Source organism: Syngnathus leptorhynchus, chromosome 7, assembly GCF_054491065.1.
Source record: "Syngnathus leptorhynchus isolate UIUO chromosome 7, UIUO_Slep, whole genome shotgun sequence".
Taxonomy (NCBI): domain Eukaryota; kingdom Metazoa; phylum Chordata; class Actinopteri; order Syngnathiformes; family Syngnathidae; genus Syngnathus; species Syngnathus leptorhynchus.
Window position 1 is genome coordinate 5,712,900 of NC_141201.1, and position 25,970 is coordinate 5,738,869.

Below are 25,970 nucleotides of genomic sequence, written 5' to 3' on the forward strand. Positions count from 1 at the left end.
ATGACCTCTCAGTAGGCTGTCTGCCATAGCGTCACGTTTCTGAAAATATTAGAAAGTAAGGAGAAGTGATGATTTGGGAGGTAGAAGGATTCTGTCCTTTGGGACGGGATTCCTGGAATATTCCTTTTGTATAAAAAAAGATGTATAAAAAAGCTGTACTGTGGTTTATTTAAGCTAATTTATTTGGAACTAGCATGAAAACAACCAAATAAGCTATTCTTACCGTTCTGAACCACGAGACATTTTATTTCTATATTTCTTACTCGATCATCAATTTCTTGAACAATGGGGATAAAAAAAAACCCCACAAGATTTGCCCGAACGCTGACGTCAGACAGACATCCATTGTGAGTATTCATTTCAAAATAACGTTACAGGTGGAGAGTATTGTGTTATTCTGTGTGACTCCAAAATAAAATATCTCCCTTTTTTTTTTATATATGACATCATGAAAGTGTTTTAAAATGAGGACAACAGCACAAGGAGAAAGGTTTTCATAAACAGTCAGATGTTTATTCAGCTGTCTTTTGCCAGAACAGGTTTCATGAGACAAGCATCATCACAGATCCGCTTGTGATAGCCCAACGAAAGCATACATGTGGTAAGTGTGTACGTTTTCTTTCAAATTATGCTTCACCAGCGTTGAAGGTTTCGAAGACGGTCTGGAAGATAGTTTGGAGTTTCGTCTTGACATCTTCAACCATTGGGTTAATCTTCTCTCTCAGAGCAGCGAGGTCTTCTGCTTTGACAGCTCTGGCTTGGCTGTAGACCTTTCCGATCTGGTCTTTGTAATCCCCCACGTAAGGACCAATCATCTCTCTCAGCTCCGCCAGACGATCATTAATCTTGGTGCGCACGGCATCAATGATGGGCATGAGAGCGGCCTTGGTCTCCTCAACGTTGGTGGTGATCTTGGTGCGCATCGCTTCCACAACGGGCTCCAGCTTGGTTTTCAGATCCTCCATCTGAGCTTCGTGCTTGGCCTGGTAATCTGTGATCACAGGCTCCAGAAGCGTGCGGTACTCATCGATGTGCTTGTTAACAACATCGTGCAGCTTTACTTTGTAGGGGGCGAGTTCCGTCTCCAAGGCATCAATATCCTTCTTGACATTATCTCTGAAGGCTTGAGTAACTTCACTGAGTGTCGCAACCACACCGTTGGTGACGGGAGCGATGGATTCCTGTGCGGTTTTGAGCTGAAGGTGAAGATCATCCATGCGAACGCTGATTATGTCTCTGGTTTAGAACAGGGAAAAGAAGAATACTTTTTAACTCAACATCAGATACTTTAAAATGGGAAAGGTGAATCAATCATTAGCATAATTCCATTGTTAGATCAAACAGAGTTTAGGACTGATTTAAAAAAAAAATATGTCAATGAAATGGCCTTACTTAAATTCTTTGTACTCTGTATCATCAAGCTGAGTCAAGGCCTTTTTGACACTTTCTTTCAACTGAGTTATATAGACGTCAACAAGAGCCCGGGCATGGTCCAGGGAGCTGGGTGCATCAGCCTGCAGAGAAGCAGCCTGGCAGCCTGTGTAGGGAAACATATGTGCAGAGGTGAGTTAAGCTTAAAAAAAATAAAATAAAACAATAATAATTGTTGGAGAAAGTCCAGAATATTCCCTCAGAGAGTATTCCAGTACCAATCAGAATACTCACCAACAGCCAGCAGCAAAGTGACAGCGAGAGCAACAAACTTCATGATGGAGGTCTAAAAAGAAAACACAAGCGTGGTTGTTGTCAGTGTTAAACTTGAATTGTAAACAACACCAGCAAAGATGCTAAAATCTTTGAATCAGGTATCTAATAATAATAATCATCATCATCAGTGCACGACCCCGACCGAGTTGGCCCAAAGAATTAAATGAAAATGTGATTTGGACTGCTCTTTGAAATAAATCCAGACATAATCAGACACGATAATAAAATTAGCCTGTGCACCATTTTGACTAGGAGTTTTTTTTCTGAAGATATCATTTCCTAAGGAGCAGAAAACCCGTGCACTCGGTCTAATAGACCAAGAAATGATTTTGCCAAAAATCCTTGCAGGTACAGCTTGTCTTACCTGGTGGAGTTCTTGAGGAGACTGTCAACTTGAGCAGGAGCAGACCTTTTATAGCGCTCAGATATGGGATGAGTCGTTGCATGGAGGCGGGAGGGAGGTGTGGGAGCTATGTGTCTCCGTGGAAGTGGACCTCACCCCCCAGTCATCTCCCTTAGCAGGGGACCAAGTTGAGAGTTCAATGGTCACCTGCTGCGAGATCACTCGTCATGCGCATAAAGACTTTTAATTCTTCTGCCGTCATAACATCACTAAATAGCTCTTACTTGTTATTTATGAAACTAATGAGAGCTGAATAATAGATGCATGTCAATCTGTGTAAAATCAGACAAAGTTGAACTTAAGTGTTACGGGACGAGGGCAGTAGAATACAGGATAAGTAAATAGTGGAGGTATGCAAAGGAAGGTGAAAGTTCTGATGACTCTATTTGAACTAGTTGGATTAGCTATTTTGTTTGCAGCAGATGAGACATTCACCTTGATACAAACACAGGCAGGACATGTCTACATATGATTCCATGAAATTAACACAAACGTCAGTGTCTAGTCACAATAATTAAAAGCTTTGTAATTGGGCCACTTCGGTTATACTTTGTGCAGTAAAATAATTGTGTGTGTGTGTGTGTGGGTGCATGTGTGTGTGTGTGTGTGTGTGCGTGTGTGGGAGAGTGTGTAAATTTGATTAATAGGTCAAAGAGTGGCGTGTGCCATGCTGATGTTTGTTGTCTTATCTGGTGGACTTTGTCACAGTGGCTTCATGTCATGAAATTCGAGGAAGAGGAATGAACGTACCCCCATCACCCACCATCAGCCACATACTACGCAAAAAAAAAAGTGGCTCGATTGAAAGTTAGTCAACCATAGAACATTGACCCGTGCAAAAGCTCTGGATTCACTGTACAGCGGTGTACAGACAAATCTGATAAGGATGATTCACATATCAGCTACTGACTTCAGAGCTGCTGACCAAGATGAAAATGGGCCTCTCAGAGGAATGGCTTTTATCTGGGACAGCAACCTTTGAGATGGCACTCAGTGCATTTCATCGATTTGGCATTCACACTTATCCGTCCATCTAGATAAGCGCCATAATTGTTATCAAGAGGACCTCAGTGCTCCTCCAACCTGCCCATTTCATAATGTTTGTACTGCAATGACAAATGTTGTGCTACCTTTTCAGTCTATGCTTCTAATCATCATAATTTGTGATCGATTTTTTTTCACCAACTTGTTTGATGGCCAGACAGGTGCAAAATGATTTTCAAGAGCTAATAAATATTTAATTGGCAAATCCACCACTTGATCAGACTCTGGCTGAGGGTCAGAGTTCATTTCATTGTTGCAGCTGATTTCATAATGAAGCACCGTTCTAAAAGCAGCAGGGGAGGTTATCTCAGCTGTAAGCAACACTGAGGAGCTCTTGGCTTCCAACCCCATCCACCCCCCCCATTATTTCAGATTAATCCGTTCAACCCTTGTGATGATGTTTTTGTCGTGGCACATCTGTTGACCTTTGCTTTTATACTTGGGTCAAAGCTGTGGTTGAAGTGTCATTGGAGGTTGCTTGACTCTATTTGAGTGGGCAAAGCAAGATCATTCAAAATGAACTCAAATAACCAGAATTATTCTGGTATTTTCTATTCTCATCCAATATTTAAATGATTACTAATAGTCAAAATGTCCTTTTCCAAATAGCCTGCCATGAGGTAATAGGTGACTATACTATCTTTTTTGTTTATGAGCGTCATCATTTACCTTAAAAGATAAGGAACCTGCCAACACGTGGGTTTTTTTCTAAGCAAAAATGGGGTGAGTGAGGGCATGCAAAGTTTTTTTTTTCTATTTTGGGGAATGTTACTACTTGAGATGTCAATCAAACAATAAATCCTGATTTTATACACATGGGATTTGGTGAATCATTTCAGACTCAAGGTCAGTCAGTGGGTGTCTAATACTCAAATTGCTCAACAAGTTGAGGTTATTCACCCATTACCCAAAAAGTCAAACCAGCCACTTAAAAAAAAAAAAACCAAACAGGATATGAATGAATGTCAGTGAGCTCAATCAGACAACAAAAAACAAGCACAGAACAAATGAGTTAGAGTTGGAAATAACACACACGCGCGCCCGTGCACGTGATTAATATGTAGTGCATATTCAGTCGGAAACGTAAGGTAGCCGTGGTTTCAAGTCCTACGGAAGGTGACGTCATGCTTGAAGGCGAACTGACGATTTTTTTTGTGCACGCCTTGAAAATATACTCCTCTCCCAAATGTAATCAAACAAAAATAGCAGACTGGCGAAGATCGTTTTTTAACATGTAACCAGTTTTGCATGTGCCATTAAAAAAAAAAACTACTTTTAGCGTCAGCCCTCCCCCTGAATGCAGGACAAGTAAAATAGCGGCTTGGTTGAAGGATTATGCGCTGCTATTATGTGAGCATTTCTCCCGAAAGGTTTGAATGAAACACATTTGCCATGAAGCATCCTTCACCTGTCACGTGTGGGACGACGTGTGTGACGAAAATGCTTTTGACATCAGATTTGCTTCCATAACGCTGGTGTTCATGTCTTGTCTGCTTATAGGTAAAATAACAATTATTATTAGATTTTATTATTATAATTATTGTTATTATTATTATTAATTTATTTCTACATAATATAGGCCTTCTTGTTAGCTGTCAGCAGTAGCTATGAGTAGCTTGAAGAATCCAGAGCCTGATCACTCTGAAGAAGGTAGGCACTGTGCAAGCATATTCTAAGTCCAATCATTCAAACCAACAACTGCATGTTAGACACATATGTGTCCATTTTGGGGCTGGCTGAATCCGATAACTGCCCACAGGTCGATATTAATTCCTGTTATTTCTATCAGATATCAGGGTGTACGCACGGGACATAGGAATTGATCCAGACAATGAGCCAGAGCTTTTGTGTCTTGCTAAGGAAGCTATATCTGCCCATCTGCCTCCAGGATGGACTGAAAGGTAAGTGATGCAATGTCAATTATTTCTATAAGTGGCTCATGTTTATTCATTTAGCACTTTTCCATCTGCAAAGAACCTGTTGCTAATTGGTGGTTAGATGATGACGTCAAGATTTTTACATAGGCGATTAACACACCTGTTAATTGAACCAGTGGATGACCGACTCGGGTTTAGCTGATACTAAACTATTAGCCATTTTGATGTGGCAATATCTAGAAAGCTGGAGCGACATTCTTGTCAGCATTCACGGTTTGATATGTTTATTATACAACTTTACCACCATCTTGTGGCATCTCGGTGCCAAGGAACTACTCGTTGAAGTGAGTTGGGAAACCGTATGTATGATGCTTTAGCGTCACCTTGTGCCATCTACCTGTACGTACAGGCAATTCTGAACATTTTAGGAAGACCTCAATTAAAAAGGATTTGACTTCTATGAATAATAAGGGTTCACTAACTATATGACACGTATGATGATGTGCTCATGAATGTACCTGGGTGTGTCATGGACTTTTTAAACTGTATTTTTTTACTGTTTGATTTATAATTTGTTTTTTCAATGTCCCAATTAAGTTCTACTCTTGACTACAACTGATTTTACCCCTACAGCTATGATGAGAGTGGAAACCCGATATTTCACAACCACTATTTGCAGACAACTACTAATGAACACCCCTGTAAAGTGCAGTACCGTAAAATGGTGGCTCAGGAACGTGAGCGTATCCAGCGCACCGGTGCCGTTGGAGGCTTTGTAATCCAACTGGATGGAAAACAGATTGAGGAGACTAATAATACACAAGCAGTGAGTGGCTTAAAGATAAATACCCCCGCCAGTCCACCCACTAGAGTGAGCTGGAGTCTCTCCCATCTGAGTAATAGGAAAAAGTGTACAAATATTTGGAATCACACAAATTGCTGTCCTTGAGCTCTTTGTCTAGTTGATAGATCTCTCGATTCTAGGGTGACAGTGACACGGTGTCGACCTTAAAAAAAAAAAACAATCATATTTGTCTGACCCCACTTTTTAATTGATTCCTCCTCTCCTGTTAAATTTCTACTTTGACTTGGTTCTATCCACTACCAGATCGTGAGCAAATATTGTGCTTCTTCCTTTTTTAGGCACGTTTCTTGAGTGGATTCTTAAGTTTAATAAGCTGCAAGTGTGATGAAACGACATCTCTGACACTGATCAGCTTTGACGACGATGTCATCTTCTCAGAAAAGGAGGTACATTAACACGCGTGTACACTTGTCACGTCTTAAGATTTCAGATTTCATGTACAATTATATAATGTGTGTTGAAGTTCAATTGTTTTATTTATTTGCATGTGTGTGTTGCATTAATGTGTGTGTATTTGTGACCACATGTTCATCTAGTACTCTGGGGGCACTGTTAGTGGCGGTCTAGCAGAGAAGTTGGAAATGCTTTTTGATAAGGTCCATTTTCTGGACCAGAGTAGCGGCTCGCCACTGCAACAGGTACATGAACTTGGTTCTAGCCAATGTTCTCCTGTGTTTTCTCAGGGTGCTAAAAAAAACTTTAGCTTTAAATGCAGAGAATTTGGTTATACATTGTACATATGAGGAATAAGATTTGGTTATACATTGTACATGTGAATAATAAAGCTCATTTATATGTATGGTTATATATTTATTAATGGCAGACTAGCAGCAGATCACAAAAATGTGAAGTGTTGACTTTGCTAAATTATTTGGACTTAGTCCACATTCACATTATATTGCCCACTTAAGGCATAGATATCATCTTCATTTTGTCATTGAGTTTAATTGAAATGTTTGTTTCATTTTTTTTTTTCTAATTTAATAATAAGCTGTCTGGCGAATCCGACAATTCTATTTACTGTGATAGTCAGCTGGAGACAGTTGAAAAAGATGGCGAGGATGAGGAGACTGATACTGACAAGAGGTTTGTTTTGTCTTTTCATTTTGTTGATGATGTCATTAATGTAATAAACATAAGTCCTAAAATGTTCCTAACTGTTTTACAATGTTAGCTCTGACAGAACAGAATTACTTGGACTCGTCTTCATTATGATGTCACGTGTGTGCGTCGTTTTTGACATTAATTTTTGTATTTCTTGGTTTATTGTTTGGTAATACAACTTAAATTGATTTGCACCTCTCGTTCAACTTCAGCCCAGATGAATCAGGAAATGACTCCTCTGGTGAGTATTACAATAGTGGATCATTGGATCATAAACTAAAACCCATTCAGAGCACTGATGCTGTTTGTGACCCAGCAGCCAAAGAGGACCAGGAGAAGAATAAACCAGGAGTAAGTAGAGCAATTGATAAATAATGATTTTATCAAATATGTGTGAAATTTGCCGATGGCGAGTGCAGTATCTCGTTAAACGTTTTTTAATCGACAGTTGAATCAATTTATATCTACTCCAAAACACAATAAGGTGATCCAATGAAAATTTTCGCTTTGTCAGCATTCTTTTTACAGAGGATTCTTGAGTGTTTTAGGCTTTGGAAAGGGTGAATGTTTTTTCTATGCACCTTCAAGCTGTGATCATGAAGACAATGGCATCTCTCCAAAGGAGGTAACTAGGTGTGCGTGTGTACAGTTCTGTACACTTGCTGCTGATAGTTAGCTGTAACAAATGCATTTCCAGCGAAACTTGAATGTTCTGTGCATATTTTATTTTGTCAGGGTTTCTTTCGCAGTGGATTCTTGAGTATTATGCATACCAGGGAAGATGAACAAGTAGACATTGGTCTCATGGCGGAAAAGGAAGTGAGCAACACCAGTAGATGAATAGCAAAAGAAAATAGTTGCAGGGGCTCTCCTGAGAGCTTGTTGACTTGAAAGTGTTGAATTAAAAGTTTGCTTTTTGTTCTATTTGCGTCCTGAAGAATCCTCTTTGCTTTGACTATCTACTAGAGATGGATGTCAAAGAACGGGCAGATCACGTGACTGAGGCTCCCAAAAGGTTTGTCTTGTGATCTTTTTTTTTTCGTTTTGTTTTCTAGAATATAGTATTTTGATAAAATAGTGACAGATCGAATTTGTAGTTACATTTTAAAAAGCAATTCCCCACTCTTCTTATCGCTGCCCTCAGCCAAGTAGAATCAAGAAACGAGTCATCAAGCAAATACGTCTGGAGTAAACCAAAGTATGGACACAACACAGGCACTTTTGATATTGAGGGTTCAGAAGACGAGGAGGAAGAAGACTCGACCGTAACAGTTAGTGGCTGATGGTTAAAGTATTAGTTTAAGTTTAGTGCAATTGCAATATAGATACTATGTTTCAGTTCATTTGCTTCCACTAAGATTTTGGTTTTAGCTTTTTTTTTTTTTCATTGCTTATTTGTTTTCATTTTATTATAAGACGGTGGATTAAGATGTTATGTACATGTTTGTGTTTGTATTTGTACTGTAGGAATCAGCAGTGGCCATCAGGGTTGTAGATCCAGCAGAGGAGATAACTGAGCTTGAGGTCCAGTCTGACGACCAAAGTCCAGAATCACCAGAGCAGGAGGTAAAAACAGACCAGTGACTGCTTTGACAGGCCGTCTTTGTAGTAGCATGTATCTGGCAGCTTATAAGCTCCCAGGGTCTCGCATCAATTAATTCATGATTAATCAAAACTCCATCATTATTTTGTTCTTGTTGTGTTTTCAGGTTTCAGAAAGGGTTTTGGACAGCAGTGATTTGGTTTTAGAGACAGAGACTAGTAGTAAGAGGTTTGTTCTTCTAAATTCAATCATGAAAGCAACTTTTAGCCTAAAAGCATCAAATCAATCACAATCGGACTGTTCTGATTATCTAAGTACACTTTACGCTTTTTAACTGAGCTGGCTTCATCACTTAGTGATAAATGCAATAAGTTGTCATCATGTCAAGAAATGATATGACAACTCTTACATTTGAAAATAAAATACAATTTCAGAGTGCTATCTGTGTTTTTTTTGTGTGGTTTTGTACTATTGTCCTCCCTGTAGCCAAGACGAGTCGGGGAACGACTCCTCTGTTGAAGATGAGGACATCCAGTGCGGTGTTACGTGTGGTTGCTCACTAGCCAAGCACAAAGAGGACTTTCCCAAAACAAGTGATGTGAGTGGATGTTTGAGCATATGAACGTGTGTCAATGTCTCTGTGGAGTGTTTTACATCGGCTGTATTTCATCACGCATTAACCTATTTTATGAAAAATCACCAACATTTGAAACAATTTTTTTGTAACTTTGGAAGTCACAGCGATCACATTTCACGCTAATACTGAATGTTGTCGTCTACTTTGAAAAGTTTGGAAGTGGGCTGAAATTTAACTTACCACATGTCGAAAAACCAAACTCCACATAAGAAGGTCCGAGTCCTAACCTCCAATACACTGTGAAGCTCTCTCTAAAACACAAGTTTTAAAATATTAACATCTTAGCAGGTGCATATTTTTAAATTATCTTGTCAACAGGCACCAACCAATGATCTGCTGAGAAAAACGGAAGAGGAGAAGGAGGAGGAGATGGAGCTGTTTGAAAGGGAGATGGAGAAAAAAAGCAAGGAGATCTGTCTGGATGGTGAGCAATCAAAATGGCAAAAAGAGTTGAGTACACTCTTTTGCCAGGAGGAACTGATGAGAGATGAAGATGGGCCAGCGGAGAAGTCAAAAGAGGAAGAGGAAATGATGTTGCATCACCAACTAGACCAGTTGAGCGAAGAGGAAGAGGAGGAAATGGAGGAATTGAGGATAGAGAAAGAGAAACAAATGTGGCAACAAAATGAGGTGATAGGGAGAGAAGTTATATTAATGAGGGACAAGGAGACAATTGTACGGCTTCACCTGGAAGCATCGAGAATGAGAGAGGAGGAGATGGATCAATTAGAAACTGAAATGAAGACAACACATCTCCACAAGGAGAAACTCCCTACGGATTGTCAGGAGAAGCTTTTGCGAAATAAAGAGGAGGAAGCGGAGCAGTTCCAATGGAAAGTGGAGATGCAAATGCATCCCTGCCAGAAGGAAGAGGAGATAGAGCAATCGAGGCACATCCAGGAGGTACGGATTAGTCGACAAAAGGAGGAGCTGATAAGCGAGGAAGAGGAAGAGATTGCTCGATTGATGACGGAAAAGGAGACAAGAGTCTGTCGACAAAAGGTGGAGTTGAGGAGAGAGGAAGAGGAAGAAGTGGAGAGATTGAAGCACGCAAAGGAAATGAGACTTTGTCACCACCGGGAAGAACTGAGGAAAGGGGAGGAGGAGGAGGAGGAATGGTTGAAGAGGGAAATCGACACGAGGAAATATTTCTTTGAAGAGGAGCTCAATAGAGCTGAAAGGGAGGCAGAGCAGTTTATGAAGGAAAAGCAGATGAAGCGGCAATTCTGCCTGGAAGTGCTCAGGAATGAGGAAGCGGAGCAAGCAGAGCAGTTGAAGAGGGAAAAGGAGATACGGATGTTTCAACAAAAGGAGGAGCTGATGGAAGAGGAAATGGAGGAGGTGGCACTCTTGAAGAAGGAGGTGGATGAAAGAATCTGTCGCTACCTGGAAGAGCTGAGATGTGAGGAAGAAGAGGAAGCACAGCAACTGAAGCGGGAGAAGGAGATGAGAATGCAGCACCACCTGGAAGGGCTCCAGAGAGAGGAGGAGGAGCAGGCGGACGTTTTGAAGAAGGAGAAGAATGTTCGATTTGAACTAAGCCAGGAACAACAGCTGAGAGAAAAGCAGGTGGAGGAGGAGAGGTTGAAAAATGACATTGAAAGGAGCAAACGTCTTCATGAAGAGGAGCTTCGCAGGGAGGAAGACGAGGCTCAGCAAAGGAAAAGGGAAAGGGCCACGAGAGCCCATTTGCGACAACAAGAGGAACTCAAGAGACATGAAGAGGAGCAAACGGCCAGAGACAAAATGATGCGGCTGCACCAAGAGGAAATGCTGAGAGACGAAGAAGAGAACGAGCAGTTGATGAGGGAAAAGGATTTGAGGAACTCTCTCTTAACCGACCAACTTAGCAGAGAGGAGGAGGAGGAGGAGGAGGTTGCGTGGCTAAGGAGAGGCAAAGAGATGAGAATCAGGCTTTATCAGGAGAGGCTGAGAAGAGAGGAAGAGGACGAGGTGGAATCTTTCAAGAGAAAACAAATGACCAGAATGTGCCTTCACCAGGAGATGCTTAAAAGAGAAGAAGAAAAAGAAGTGGAGCAGCTACAGAGGGAAAGACAGACGAGAATGAGTGTCTTCCAAGAAGAACTGAGAAGACAAGAGGTGAATGAGTTGGAGAAATTATGGAGGGAAATGACAGAGAGATCACATTACCTCCTGGAGGGGTTGGAGGAAGAGGAAAAACCTTTGACGATGGAAAATGCTGGGAGAAAAAAGATTCAGTCTAGCGGTGAGGGAAAGAAGGCAAAACGGCTAAAGGGACAGAAGAAGGAGAGAAGGTCGGAGAAGGCCAAATCATGGCCTCGCAGGAAAGAGCACAGCACAAAGAAAGAAGCAAAAGGGCTTTTTATGGGGGAGATGGAGAGACCAAGGAAGGACCATGAAGAGGAACCGCAAAGCGACAATGAGGCAGAAAAATCCAAGAGAGAGATGACACAATCATGGCTAAGCCTGGAGTTGAGCGCAGAAGGAGAAGCGGAAGAGCAATTTGCAAAGAAGATGGATTCAAGAACGATGTGCCATGGAGAGGAGAGAGAAAGGACACAATCGTGGCTAACCCAGGAGTCGAGCACAGAAGAAGAAGTGGCGTGGAAACTTCCAAGGAAGATGGATTCAAGAACAATGCTCCATGGAGAGGAGACGGCGGTGACACAGTCGTGGCCAAGCCAGGAGTCCAGCACAGAGGAAGATGTGGAAGTGCACTTTGTAAGGCACATTGGGGCAAAAACAAGACTCCGTGGGGGAAGACTAAGAAGTCAAGATGAGGAAGTCTGCCTCTGGGAAAGAGAGAGCGGAGTGCCGCTCCGCCACGAGATGAGAGAAGATGAGTTTGAAAGATTTAGGAGAGAGAAGACAAGAACGTGGCCCTGCAGGAAGGAGCACGGCACAAGGGAAGGAGTGAAAGGGCTCTTCATAGGGGGAACGGAGACACAAACAAGTCCCAATAAAGAGGACTCCAGAAGTGAAGATGATGAGGGAGAGCTCTTCAACAAGGAGAAGATCCTATCGTTGGTCCGCCAGGTGGAGCTGAGGAGAGAAGAGGATGAGGCACGACAGTTGGAGCGAGAGAAGACAAAAACATGGCCTCGTATGAAGGAGCGCAGCACAAAGAAAGAAGCAAAAGAGCTCTTTAGGAGGGAGATCGAGAGACAGAGAATGCTCCGCGAAGATGAGTCGAGAAGTGAGGATGAGCAGGAAAAGAGGCAGATACAGCTCCATCAGAGGAAGGTGATGAGGAAAGAGGATAAGGAACAGCAGTTTGAGAGAGAGAAGGCAAAATCGTGGCCACGCAGGAAGGAGACGTATAAGAAGGAGCTCGCTAAAGATGAACTGAGAAATGAGGATGAAGAGGAAGGGAGCTTGAGAATGGGGCTGAGAAGGCCGCTCAGCGAGGGGGAATTGAAGGAGACTGAGGATGAGGCAAAACGTCCGGAGAAAGAGAAGACAAAATCAGGGATTTGCACAGAGGAAGATTTCCATGAAGATGAAGTAGGGGATGGGGAAGATGAGATATGGTGCCCCTCAGGAGATGAGGAAAAGGAAGGCCCGGTGGGAAGTCAGAAGCAGGTCGAAAGGTCAATACAGGAAAACAAAACCTATGTCCAGCAGGAGCTAAGAAAAGATGATGCGGAAGAGGAGGATTTTTTAAAAAGGCAAAAACAAAGAAGGATTTTTCTTATCACTAAAAAACTGAAGCGCGAGGAAGAGGAGGAAGTGGAGGAGTTACAAAGAGAAAAGGACACGAGAATGCGCCGGTACAAAGAGAAGCTCCGAAGAGACGAAGAAGTTGAGGCAGACAATTTAAAGAGAGCAAAGGAGCAGAGGATTTGTCTCCTTCAGGAAGAACTGAAGCAAGAGGAAGAGAAGGAGGCAGAGAGCCTGAAGAGAGACAAGGAGAGGCGAATGAGTCTCCTACATGAGAAGATGCAGAGTGAGGTTGAAGATGGGCAATCCAAGTGGGGAAATGAGGGAAGAACTTGGCTCCACCAGGAGGAACAGAACAAGCACAGAGAGGAGGAGAAAAAGACTCGAGAGGACCTGAGGAAAGAGGACAAGGAAGCAGCAGAGGAAACGGCTCAGGTAGGACAATCAAGGAAGGAAAAAAAGAAGACGTCTCATCTCCAGGAGGAGGTTCAGGTTCAGAGAACACGTCAGAGCCAGGAAACATCGAGGAACGCCGAAGACGACGAGGTCGAGCTGTTCAAAATGGAGGAGGAGCCAACGCATCACTCTCAAGACAATCTGAAGACAGAGGAAGATAACGACCCAGAGCAGTTAAAGGTCGAAAGCCAAAATAGAATGGATCATCTCCAGGATGAGCTGAAAAGAGAAACGGAGGAGTTGATCAACAAATTGAAGGCTGAGAAGCAGAAGAGAACGCGACTCCGACAAATAAACCAATGGGGGGAAAAGGAGGAGAGAAAACTCAAGACTGAGTACAAGGAAAGGCTGAGGTAGGAGAATTGTATTTAGACGACGGACAATTATTTGTGGAAGGCATTTATATCCAAATATTTAATTGATTGCTCACATCCAGGGCTTTGCGGCAGTATATCTTGGTCAAGAGAAGAGATGAGGAGACCCTGTTGGACAAAATGTTTGAGGAGAAATTAACAGAATCTGCCTGGATGGACAGAGATGAAGATCAATTACAGTTCAGGTTTGGCATCCATTTTCACATAAAACACTGCAAAGGAAAGGCTGAGAAAATGGATGATGCTTGGATTCAGGCAGGACCGTAAAGCTGCCATCAGAGCGCTTTGCCTCGCAATCCAAGACGAACGGGAAGCTGAGAATGACAACATGAAGGCTGAAAGGAGGCAATTCTTTGAGCGCATTAAGGCGGAACCAGAAGAGAACCTGCATGAACTAAGAACCAGATTTCAGGAAGACAGGACCGAGAACTTGACATATTTAACTCCAGAGGTATGGTAGCTGTTAAATACTTTCATCTTTCATCTCCTTACCCATTTTTGCACATATAGAGCACACTATAGTGAAAGAATGATTTTTTTTTTTCAATTGCTGTAGTCATAGAGTTGATCAATAAATAACCTATAGCCTAGTTATCTTTGAAATTGTATTGAAATGTCCACTGGGGTAAAGCCAACAATCTTTCTGCTTTAGATCGTCTCTCAGCATGAGAAGAATTTCAATCCGGGGTTCCCCAGTACTTTTTCACCAACAAATGGGCCAGGTAGTATTGCTCTTATTACACTTTTAATTGACAACCCAAAATACTAAGTATAACTACAATACAACTTTAACTGTCTCTTATTTTCTTCTCCATAGCTCTGGAGCCCCAACACGAGATATTTAGTGCTTTGAAATCAACTTCTCAAAGGACCAAAAGTGCATATCCCTCACCCTTTAGGCCGACTCTGGCAGCTTCCCATCCCACCAACAACGCACCTACCTACAGCACCACTCATCCGTCATTGGCTACCTCCGAGTCCCTGCTCTGTCATGCAAAAGCAACATTGCCTGCAAACCCCTTCATCACCACATCCTTGAGAGAAACATACATGATGAATCCTTCCGTTGGCTTTTGTAATCAACTGGGCCTGAATAGATTCAATGAGATCACGGTTTATCGTTTCCAAAGACAAAATGCACAATGGACTGCTTCTCCACTGTGAACTAATGAGTAGTTGATGCAGTGTATACGTTTTATTCGACAAAACTCTTTCCGGTGAAGTCATAAATACCAAATAAATGCATTTTTTTCTCCCAAATCAGAGATTTCAGAAGCAAAACAAGGAAAACAATATATTTAATCTGATCTAAAATTACAAAAGTGCCTTAGTATATTAGAATGATAGAAAGGTTGATCCGTTTCAGTAGGGTATATTAATTCAAAAAGTAAAACTCATATGAAATAAAATACATCTTTTTCAGAAAAAATACATGACCCAATTTCTAGATTCAACACAGAAATAATCCAAATGCTGATTTCTACCTAAATTCTGGATTTTAATTGCACATTTTTTGTAAGCATGTTTAAAACAGTATTATTGCAATCATTTACTCCGTGACGATTCTACATATATAAATATCAGGGTTTTTTTTAAGCATCTACTAAAATAAGTTGATAAAACTATGCGTTTAGTTCCTGAACAAATTCTATTGTGACCAAAGTGGAGGAGCGATTGGACGTCCGATGGATAAAACCTTTGCGTTTCACCCCACTTGAAAGACATTATATGACGGACTGACTACCTTTGTGACGACGCCACCGTCACGAAATAACTTGTCTGAAGCCAAGTTTCCCAAAACGATTCTCGCTGTCTTCGCCATCAATGGAATGCGATCGTAATTGTTGTCGCCCGTTTCAAATGTCAAGTAGTTTGGAAACCTTGCAAGGCAACATGTCTGCAGCAGTCGTTGAGGAACGCAGTGAGGACAAATTTGAATTCTCGGAAAAAGGTAAACTGCTTTACTAATCAGTTGTCCTGATGTCATTTCCCAACTGATTTTTCTTTTTTCTCCATCTCACCAGAGCTCAAGGAATATGCGCAAGACATTGGAATTGATCCAGAAAAAGAACCAGAGCTTATGTGGCTTGCGAAGAAAGCCATGGTTACCCAACTGCCGACAGGATGGTTAGAACGGTAAATCACTAAAGATAATCAAATATATATAAAAGGCATATATTTAAAAAAAAAACAAAAAAAAAAAAACGACCAAAGTCCCAAATGTTCATTCGCCGTTCAAGGAGATAATCAGCTTTATGTGAATGTCTAAATTGGAGCTTGTGATCTTTGTTTTGACTTCAATCTTCTGATTTTGATACCTGCAGTGAGGATGAGAGTGGAAAAATGTCCTACTACAACTGCCAATTAGACACATCCATTCGGGAACATCCCTGCAAAGCGCGCTACTGTCAGCTGGTGGTTCAAGAGCGCGAGCGTCTCCTCAATTCCGCTGTCGTCAAGAAGAAAAAAGTCAAGGAAAACCTGGAGGTAAACAAAAGGACCAACGAATCACTCAAAACAAGAGTAAGTTGATAACTGCCAAGCTTAATTGGAATGAAACGGAGATATATAAAATAGAAAATGGAATGCCACTGATATAGATGAATAGGTTCTTCCTTTTGAACCTATAGTCAATTGAATAGTTCCCACAATTTAAAGATATGATCTACAATCCATAATAACATCCAAAGATTGCTACACTCAAACGTTCCTCAATTGCGCAAGACGTAATCAAGTAATTCCACACAGTTAATAGAATTGGCTTTTCATGCCCAACTTTAACCTACATAAGGTATTTTTTGCATCTGGTTACACCTCAGATCTCAAGGGACACCGATCTAGAACCAGCAGAAGAAAGTATTAGCATGGCTAGTTCTGTGGACCGCGGTTGCGATTCACCACAGCAACAGGTACGTCCCTGCGTAGGACATGCCTACTTTGGTTATGTCTGTCATCATTTTGTCATAATTGTTTCTGTCTCTCTTGTAAAGCTATCGGGAGAGTTTTTCAACTCTGATCTTTTAGAGAGAGTAGTTGAAGAAGAGGAGCATGAAGTGAAGAACATCCCAGCAGCTGAAAGGTTTGTTGGAATGTTATGAAAACATGTGGTCATATTTCTAAAATTACTCTTTGATCTTCACAAAAATATGCCATTGTGTCAGTTACCTTGAATGTGCAGCAACCAAAGGTGGACTGCAAATCCTTGAGGAGCACCCTGATGAAGAATTTGAGTTCTCTGAACAAGGTACAAAATCTATTGCCCGTAATCAAACCTATCTTTTAAATGCATTGACTTTGTGCTGCAAGACTAAATTATCGGTAAGCACGGGGTCTTCAAGAAGCTGACAATCGTTCTTATAATATTCCATGCTAATATTCCGACGGTCTTTGTTTTTCTACTACCTCATCAGGCATCAAGGAATATGCTCAGGATATGGGCATCGATCCAGAGAAAGAACCTGGCCTGATGTATCTTGCCAAGGAGGCCATGTTTGCCCGACTTCCTCCAGATTGGATTTCTTTGAAAGTGTAATTGCGCATTTCAAAAAATAAATGACACATTCACCATAACTTGTAAAAAAAAAAAAAAAAAAACACACCCAAGATGCACAACTTATTGCTAGTACAGTAATTCATAATAAATGCTGACTATACATCTCCACAGCCTGGAAAGTGAGGATATTTTCTATTACAACTACCATTCAGCCACATCCACATGGGAACATCCTTGCGATGCGCACTACCGCAAATTGGTGGCTCAGGAACGTGAGCGCTTACAGCAGGCTGCTCTCTTGGCATCGGAAGGCCAACAACACACGGAGAAAACAAACAGCGTAAGTGTGAACCTTTTAACTCATACTAGAACCTAAACAGGGCTGATTTTCGTGAAAAGATTTTTTAAATATGACTTTTGAATTTTAACATATCTGACCAATTTTTTAGTTATTTTTTTAAACTGTATATTCCACCTTTAACTTTGATAAATAGACGTGGGTTGTTACAGTCGGATTTTCTTTGCAAAAAGGACGTCTTTTAAGACAATGTCAAGGTACTACATGTGTGCCAAAAAAGGATTGCAGAGGCGCCGATGCTGACTCAACAGAGGAGAGGACCAAGCCAGAAGTGATCCATTATGACAACCACAATACTGAAACCACACAGCAACAGGTACGTGCGCAGTTTGCCACTCATCAAACCAAATAGCAAATCTTGGCATCACATTTATCAAGAGGAGACAAATCCAGGTCCAGAAAGTGGAAACCAGGAGCTCGCTAGCTTCCAAGAGCTCGATCACCTGCTAACTCGGTTGATAAGAAGCACTTGTGGCTAAAACCAAACTGTGGCAGGGTTTTACTTTTCTGTACCTGGATTTCAGACTCCTGACATCTACCGACCATTCCAATCGTTTTCCAGAAACGCTTAGCTGAAAAGTTGTTTTATCCTTTTTTCTGTCTCAAAGCAACAAGGAGAGTTTGGTGTCTCTGGCAGTTGGATCTGTGGCAGTCGACTGGAGACTGATGCCAAAGAAAAATGGGACAGTGACGCTACCAAGGGGTTTGCTTACTCTTACTTTGCTCCTGGGGAACTATTCATTGTACTTTTTGATTCCAGACTGGTTCAGTCATTTATTATTGTTTCCTATTCAAACAGAAGGTAATGTAATCCTTCCTTTATTAGCCACCTTGTGTCTGGAGCAAGCAGTAGCAGTCTACAAACCCACGAGGAGCACAAGGATGAACTTTCTGAGGAAGGTACACGCTACTATGATCAACATTACCAACATTAAAAACTTAGGGCACCTAATTTAACAGCTTTCTTGGGGGAAAAGTTGATTTCAAGTGCTTTTTGATATTATTTTGTTACGTCATCAAATCATTAGCAACGAAATAGAATATTAGTTCTTCATGCTCTAGCAGATGGATCTGAAAGAAAATCAGTGGGGCGTTACATTATGAGAAATTCTCAATTTCCATGTATCTCTTTAGTTTGCTTTTCAGAGATTATGCAATATGCTCGTGACATAGGCATAGATCCAGAGAGAGAGCCAGATCTTATGTGGCTTGCCAAGGAGGCCATAGATGAAAAACTGCCTCCGGGATGGTTAGAGCGGTAAGACAAGATGCACAATCAGGAGAAGATTCTGATTTTTATTTTTAAGACAGTCATTTTGCAAGACCGACTGCCATGTTGCACTTTTTCTGAAATTTGGAAGTTAGGAAAATTTATTTTGTATTTTGTACACCTGAAATAGGACAAATATTTCAATAGTTTCATGTTAATATGGTTGTTTCACATTAAATAGTACCTGAATGTTGGAAAATGATAATATGGGCAACCATTGCCACAATGAGTTCATCTAGCAGGTTGTGGACTACAGTATTTGTTTTTAGACTACCATGGAAAACACCTGTTCATGTACTCTCTCGTGACTTGATCCTTCCAGAGAAGATGAAAGTGGAAACATTTACTTCCACAACTGCCAATTAGACACATGTATTTGGGAACACCCTTCAAAAATGCACTACAGTCAGCTGGTGGTTCAGGAGCGTGAGCGGATCCGGCGCGCCGCCGCTGTCGATGGGCCCTCGGTGGTGAAGAAGAGCAAGAAGAAAGTCAAAGAAAAAAAGGAGGGAAATAAAAAGGGCAAGGTAACACTCGAAACACACCTAGCGTGTTCTAAGTTAGTACACACACAAAATTGATGAAAGCCAAGTTTGTCTGCTTGATTTGATTGGAAAAAGTGCATCATATGTTTGTTGATTTCTCTCTGCGCATGTACAGAAGAAGAATTCACGAAGTATTCGTGTGGATTCATCTGAAGAAATTTCAAAAGCTATTACGGAAACAGTACAGCAGCAGGTGCGTGTTTCCTATCCGCTCACTTTCATTGAGCTGTAGCAAAGACGGGTTATTTTGTTTTGTCTCCAAAAGATGTTGGGAGATCTGCAGGATTCCCTTATTTTGGTCAAAGATATTGAAAAGGTGCGGAACGAAGAAGAAAAATGTGAGAAGGCTGAGATTGGGAGGAGGTATGTAAAGTGTACCATTTGTATGTTGTCAAAATAATAACTTCCTCCAAATGCTGTTAACATTGGTATTCTATTACCTAGGCCTTCAAATTTTGAGAGCACAGTGGAAGAAAACCAAAGCTACCAAATCAACTCAGAAGAGGAGATGAGTGAGAGGAAGAATGAAAAGGAAAAGGGTGATTATAGACAGAAAAATGTCAAGAAAGACAAAAGAAGCAAGGAAGATGGGAAGGAGGGCACAGAGCATGTCATGAGCAAGGAGACAAAAATCCATCTTCTCCAAAAAGAGAGAGGGGATGAGGGCGAGGTATGGCACTTGAAATGTGAAATGGACATAGAAAAGCATCTCCCCAACGAAGAACTCAGCAAAAAAGTGGTCAAGAGTTTGACCGGGAACAAAGGGGAAGAAGGTCGACTCCATAAGGAACACCTTAAGAAAGAGGAGGAGGAGATGAAGCTCTTGAAAAAGGAGACAGCGTTGCGGATCTCCTGCTACCTCGAGCAGCTAAAGAGAGAGGAAGAGGTGGAGGCAGAGCGCTTAGTAAAGGAAAAGGAAACGAGAACTCATCAATATCAGATGGAGCTGAAGGGAAAGGAACAGAAGGAGATGGAGCGCTTAAAGAAGGAGATGGAAAGTAGAACATCGCTCTATAAGGAGGAGCTGAGTACGGAAGAAGAGAAGAAGGTGGAACATTTCAAAAAGGAAAGGGAGAGGAGAAGACATTTGTGGCAGGAGAAGTGTAGGAAGGAAGGGGAGGAGGAAGAGTTGAGAAGACAGCTCCACTTGGAGGAACTGAAGAAAGCGGAAGAGGAAGAAGTTGCGCAGTTTAAGAGGGAAAAAGAAAAGAGGATGTGCCTCCTGAAAAAAGAAGAGGATGAAGAAGTGGAAGAGTTCATGAGAGAGAAAGAGATGAGAACAAGCCTCCGTCTGGAGGAAAGGAAGAAAGAGGAGGAGGAGGAAGCGAATAACCTCAGACGGGACAAGGAGGCCAGAATGCATCTTTTTCATCAAAAGATGATACGAGAGGAAGAGGAGGAGAAAGAACGCATGAAGAAGGAAAAGGAGGAGCAAATTCGTTTTCACCGGGAGGAGGTGAGGAAAGAGGAAGAGGAAGAGTTGGAGCGATTAGAGGCAGAGAAAGAGGCAAGGATGTCTCAGCACCGGGAACAGCAAAGAAGAGAGGAAGAGGAGGAACAAATGCTAAGGGCAGAGGAGGAGCAAGAGAAGATAACCAAGGACAAGGAGAAGAGAATGGAGAAGCTGAGGAGAGATGAAGAGGAGGAGCTCCAGCGGTTGAAACAAGAGAAGGAGTCGCGAGTGCATCTCCGCCACGAAGAGCTGATTCGAGAGGAAGAGGCAGAAGTGAACGTCTTGAAGACCGAGAAGGAGGCGAGGATGCAAGATCGCCAACGGGAGCTGAGAAGAGATGAAGAGGCGCTGGTTGAGGAGTTGAAGAGGGAGGAGACCAGGATAAAAATGGAGATCAACCTCTGCAAGGAGAAGTTAAGGCGAGAACAAGACGAGGCGGTCGAGTTAAGAACAAAAATGGAAATGAGAATGTGCTCGTTCCGGGAGGAGCTGATGAAAGAGGAAGACGAGGAGGCGAATAGGTTGAAGACTGAAATCGAGACGAGAATTCAACTGCACCGGGAGAAGCTGAGGAGAGAGGAAGAGGAGAAGGCGGAGCAGTTGAAGAGCGAGCTGGAGGAAAGAATGTCCAACCACCGGGATAGACTCGCCAGAGAGGAAGAGAAAGAGCTTGAGGAACTGAATGAACAAAAGAAAGTAAGAATGGAACTCTACCAGGAGAAGCTAAGAAGGGAGGAAAAGGAGGAAGCGGAAGAGTTGAAGGCAGAAAAGGAGGCTCGAATGCGTGTCTGCTGGGAAGAGTTAAAGAAAGCGGAAGAAAAAGAGGTGGAGGAGTTGAAGAGGGAGGGCTCGAGATTAAAGTCAGAGATGGAAAAGAGGTTGCAGCTCTGCCAGGAGACTCTCCGCAAAGAGGAAGAGGAGGAGATGAAGAAGCTGAAGACGGAGAAGGAGACGCGAGTGGGCCTTCGTCGGGACAAGTTGAGAAAAGAGGAAGCGGCCGAGGTCAAGCAGATGAAGACAGCCAAGGAGACGAGGGTACATCGCCGCAGGGCCGAGCTGAAGAAGGAGGAAGAGGAGGCCGCCGAGCAGTTGAAGGCTGACGTCCAAGTGCGTCTCAACTGGGAGAAGTTGCGTCGGGCGGAGGAGGAGGAGATGGAGCGCTTCCGACAGGAAGTTGAAATGAAAATGCGGCGCCGCCGAGAGGAGCTCAGGCGAGAGGAAGAGGAGGTGGAGAAGTTGAAGGAGGAGGAGAGAACCAAAAAGGAAGAAATGCAAATGAGATTGCGTCTTCACCAGCAGGAGCTCAGTCGTGAGGAGGAAGACGAGTTGCAGCGTTTGAAGAACGCAAAGGAAGCGAGAATGAACCTCTGCCAGGGAGCGCTGAGGAGAGAGGAAGAAGAGGAGGCTGAGCATTTGAAAATGGATTTTGAGAAGAGAATGCATCTTCAACAGCAAGAGCTGATGAAGGAGGAAGAAGAGGAGCTGGAGCGTTTGAAGACGGTGAAGGAGGCAAAAGTCAGACTCTACCTGGAGGAACTCAACAAAGAAGTCAACGAGGAGTTTGAGTGCTTGAAGAAGGAGAAAGAGCGACAGATGCACTTCCACCTGGAGGAGTTGCGGAGAGTGAAGGACGAGGCGGCCGAGCGTCTGGAGATCGAGAGGGAGAACAGATTGCAGCTCCACCTGCACGAGCTAAAAAGGAAAGAAGCAGAGGAGGTGGAGCAGTTCATTCGGCAGAAGGAGATGCGATTCAAGACGGAGATGGAGGAAAGAATGGGCGTTTTCGCGGAGGAGCTCCGAAGAGAGGAAGAGGAGAATGCGAAACATTTGAAGAGGAAGAAAGAGATTCGAATGGGCGTTTACCACGATGAACTGAGGAGAGAAGAGGAGGAGGAGGTGGAACGTATGAAGAAGGAGAAAGAAAGTCGAATGTGTCTCTTACGAGAGGAACTGAGGAAGGAGGAAGAAGCGGAGGCGCAGCTTCTGAAAAAGGAGAAAGAGGCGAGAACGTGTCAGCGGAAGAATGAGCTGAGGAGAGACGAAGAGGACAAGTTAAAAAGGGAGAAGCTGAAGAAGATGCGTGGCCGGCAGGAAAAGCTGAAGAGAGAGCAAGAAGTAAGCGTCGAGAAGTCCAGGACGGAAAAGGAGACACGCTTGCGCTTCCGCCAAGAGGGGGAGAAGATCAAGAGAACATTGGTGTGTCCGGAGGAGCTCATCAGAGAGGAGTCACCAGTGAGGGAAAAGGACAATCAGCCAAGTGAAGAGGCCAGAGCAAAGCTAACTCAGTCAGGCCAAAAAGATCAGGATGAAGGAGTACAGAAAGGGTGGAAAGCAAAAAGTCAACTCAAGAAGATCCGAGCAGATGAGGAATGCTCGAAGAGTGAGAAGGTGCAGGCAGAGTATTTGAAACAAGACAAACCGAAGCCATTGCATCTCGATCGAGACAACACGAGTACGGAGGACGAGGAGAAAGAGAAGACGACACGTCTTTGCCTGGAGGAACTGAGTAAAGAGGAAGAGGAGGAGATGGAGCGCTTGAAAAAGGAGAAAGAGCATCGAACACTTCTCCGCCAGGAGGAGCTGAGGAGACAGGAAAGCGAGGAGGTGCAACGGTTGAAAAGGGAGAAGGCGGCGAGAATTTTTCTCTGCCAGGAGGAGCTCAGGAGTAAAGAAGACGACAAGGCGCGTTTGTTAAAACAGGAGAAGGAGAGGAAGACGCAGCTCCTCGGGGAGCAGCTGAAGCGAGAGGAGGAGGACGAGGTGGCACGCTTGAGGTGGGAGAAGGAGAAGAGGACACGTCTCCTGCAGGAGAAGCTGTGGCGAGAGGAAGAGGAGGAGCGGTTGAACCGAGAGAAGGAGAAGAGAGCGCGTCTCCGGCAAATGGAGATGATTCGAGAGGAAGAGGAGGAGCGCTTGAAGAAGGAGAGGGAGAAAAGAACTCGACTTCGCCGGGAGGAGCTGACCAAGGAGGAAGAGGAAGAGTTGGAGAGGTTAAAAAGGGAAAAGGAAAAGAGAATGCTTCTACGCCAAGAGGAACTGAAGAAGGAGGAAGAGAGAGAAGCGGAACACTTCAAAAGGGAGAAGGAGAAAAGAATGCGTCGGCTCCTGGAGGAACTCAAGCGAGAGGAGGAGGAGGAGCGCTTGCAGAAGGAGAAGGAGAAGAGGATACGTCTCTGTCTGGATGAGCTTAGGAGGGAGGAGGAGGTGGAGATGGTCAAGCTAAGGAGGGAAAAAGAACAGAGAATGCGTTTCTGTCAGGAGAAGCTCAGAAGGGAAGAGGAGGAGGAGATGGAGAAGTTGAAAAGGAAGAAGGAGAAGAGAATGCATCTCCGCCAGGAGGAGCTGAGGAGAGCGGAAGAAGAGGAGTTGGAGCAGGTCAGGAATAAAAAATCGGGCCTCTACCAACTGGATCGGCGAAGCCAGAAAGACGAGGAGATGGAGAGAATATCCGGCAAGAAAGAAAAAAAATGGAGACTTCGTCAAATGAGCCTGAGGGGAGAAGAAGAGAAGAAACTGAAGATTGAGTACAAGGAAAGGCAGAGGTAGGTTTAATCACACTCGTGACGGCAAAATGAAGCTTCATTTTTTTGCTTCAAGAACCACTCGTTCTATTTTTAAACATCTCGCCCCCTTCCCCAAAAAAGCAAATATGAGGTTTTCACATCACCTTCCTATCTGTGCACCCGTTGAGGGCTTTGCGCCAGTGTCTACTGGTCAAGAGGAGAGACCAGGAGCCATTGTTGACGTCTGACCAGAAGGAGGAATTAACAGATTGTGCCCACAAGGAGAGAGAAGAGGGACAACCTAAGATCAGGTCAGACACACACAAATGCATCATATTTTGGATACTTGATTGTGCTCGGCATATTATCTGTACATTTGTGGTAGTAATAAAACTGTGTGTGTGTGTGTGTGTGTGTGTGTGTGTGTGTGTGTGTGTGTGTGTGTGTGTGTGTGTGTGTGTGTGCGCGCAGGTAGGAGCGTGAACGTTCTGAGGGCACTTTGCACTGGAAGGACAAAGGTCAGCAAAAGCTGAACAATATGTGACTGTCATGAACTTAAACGTTTCTTTTGGAAAGAACATCATCCGCCATAATTGCTGAACTATGATAGAGATTTTAGTCGACTTGAATTTGAATGACTTATGGGTGTTGTCTTTTTTTTTTTTTTTTGGGGGGGGGGGCAGGCATCAAAGCGTTGACCCGTCTGGTCAAGCCACACAACGAAGGCATTATTTTGAACATTTGAAGGCAGAATCCGAAGAAGCGCTGCAGGAGGAGAACAGCAGACATCAGAACGACGGCGTGAAAAAAGTCAATTTCTTCAAACCCGAGGTTTGTCAAATGGCACCGCTAACTTTAATGATGCACGGCGCGTGAGATATTTCACGTTTGCCGATTGTTATGTCTCAGAAGCGAGGAGACATGAAGATGAAGGATCTGACCGATACCATCTTCTGTGGGAGTTTTGAAACCGTGGCACAGGTAACACGCTTGTGCTAATGAATAAAAGCTGAACATTTAAATAATACCAGGAAAAAAATAAAAAAATCCCAATTTGATTATTCTTCAAAATCCTTCAGGCCTATAATGATTGACAATTATTTATGTATGTCATCTTTTTTTTTTATTAGGCCAGTCCGCCCACATGGTCCAAGTAACAGCATCAGATCTTCTGTGCTTTGTGACCGAAGGTTCAGAAGCACCACACTTGTTCTCAGTAGATCGGTTTTAATGTGTGCATGTTTGTAATTGATTCTGGGGTTTTTTTTTTTTTGCAACCGTGCAAATATTATTGTGGGCTGCTAATTGAATAGCAATGGTCTAGTACATGCTCATTTCAGGGTTCAGTTTTCTTAATATGTGAGGAGCATGATTCCAAATATGTTTTGAATTCGATAAATGTTCATGTTTCACAAGTTCCTTAATTTTTGCAGTCTTTTTAACACCACAAATGTTGCATTTGTTTGTTTGTTCAGTGACCATTCATATTTTTGGCACCCACCTTCCAACAAACAATCTGAAAGATTATATGACAAGGAACCTTTATTCAATCACCGTTGATTAACATAACCGACATCATGATTTTTTTTTTTTTTTAATGCAAAAAAACAAAAAAATACCTTCCCGCATCGCATCTGAAACGATCATGACAATATCATCACATTGGCTGGTTTCTTTGTGACTCACACGATAAAAC

At 42.8% G+C, this 25,970-nt stretch overlaps 2 protein-coding genes across 2 annotated transcripts; one reads left to right on the forward strand and one right to left on the reverse strand.

Moving 5' to 3' along the window:
* Positions 1-487: 487 nt before the first annotated feature.
* On the reverse strand, positions 488-2,145 carry LOC147054399 (uncharacterized). The gene is made up of 4 exons (XM_085916605.1): positions 2,072-2,145; positions 1,666-1,717; positions 1,393-1,537; positions 488-1,236 (listed from the first exon to the last, which is right to left on the reverse strand). Exons 2-4 carry the CDS (start codon positions 1,706-1,708, stop codon positions 627-629), a joined length of 798 nt encoding a protein of 265 aa, XP_085772731.1. The 5' UTR covers positions 1,709-1,717; positions 2,072-2,145; the 3' UTR covers positions 488-626.
* Positions 2,146-4,356: 2,211 nt separating this feature from the next.
* cep164 (centrosomal protein 164) lies at positions 4,357-25,689 on the forward strand. Its single transcript, XM_085916398.1, has 40 exons — positions 4,357-4,654; positions 4,734-4,804; positions 4,944-5,055; positions 5,665-5,857; positions 6,175-6,282; positions 6,433-6,534; positions 6,888-6,982; positions 7,213-7,241; positions 7,317-7,351; positions 7,515-7,625; positions 7,736-7,819; positions 7,939-8,015; positions 8,145-8,271; positions 8,468-8,566; positions 8,710-8,771; positions 9,030-9,141; positions 9,499-13,631; positions 13,715-13,837; positions 13,908-14,103; positions 14,305-14,374; positions 14,470-14,814; positions 15,409-15,603; positions 15,677-15,788; positions 15,977-16,175; positions 16,472-16,731; positions 16,814-16,896; positions 17,063-17,180; positions 17,317-17,485; positions 17,724-17,819; positions 18,112-18,206; positions 18,330-18,403; positions 18,638-18,761; positions 19,096-19,300; positions 19,434-19,511; positions 19,584-19,681; positions 19,763-24,313; positions 24,463-24,585; positions 24,958-25,105; positions 25,184-25,255; positions 25,405-25,689. Exons 2-40 carry the CDS (start codon positions 4,762-4,764, stop codon positions 25,429-25,431), a joined length of 13,083 nt encoding a protein of 4,360 aa, XP_085772524.1. The 5' UTR covers positions 4,357-4,654; positions 4,734-4,761; the 3' UTR covers positions 25,432-25,689.
* The last annotated feature ends 281 nt before the right edge of the window (positions 25,690-25,970 follow it).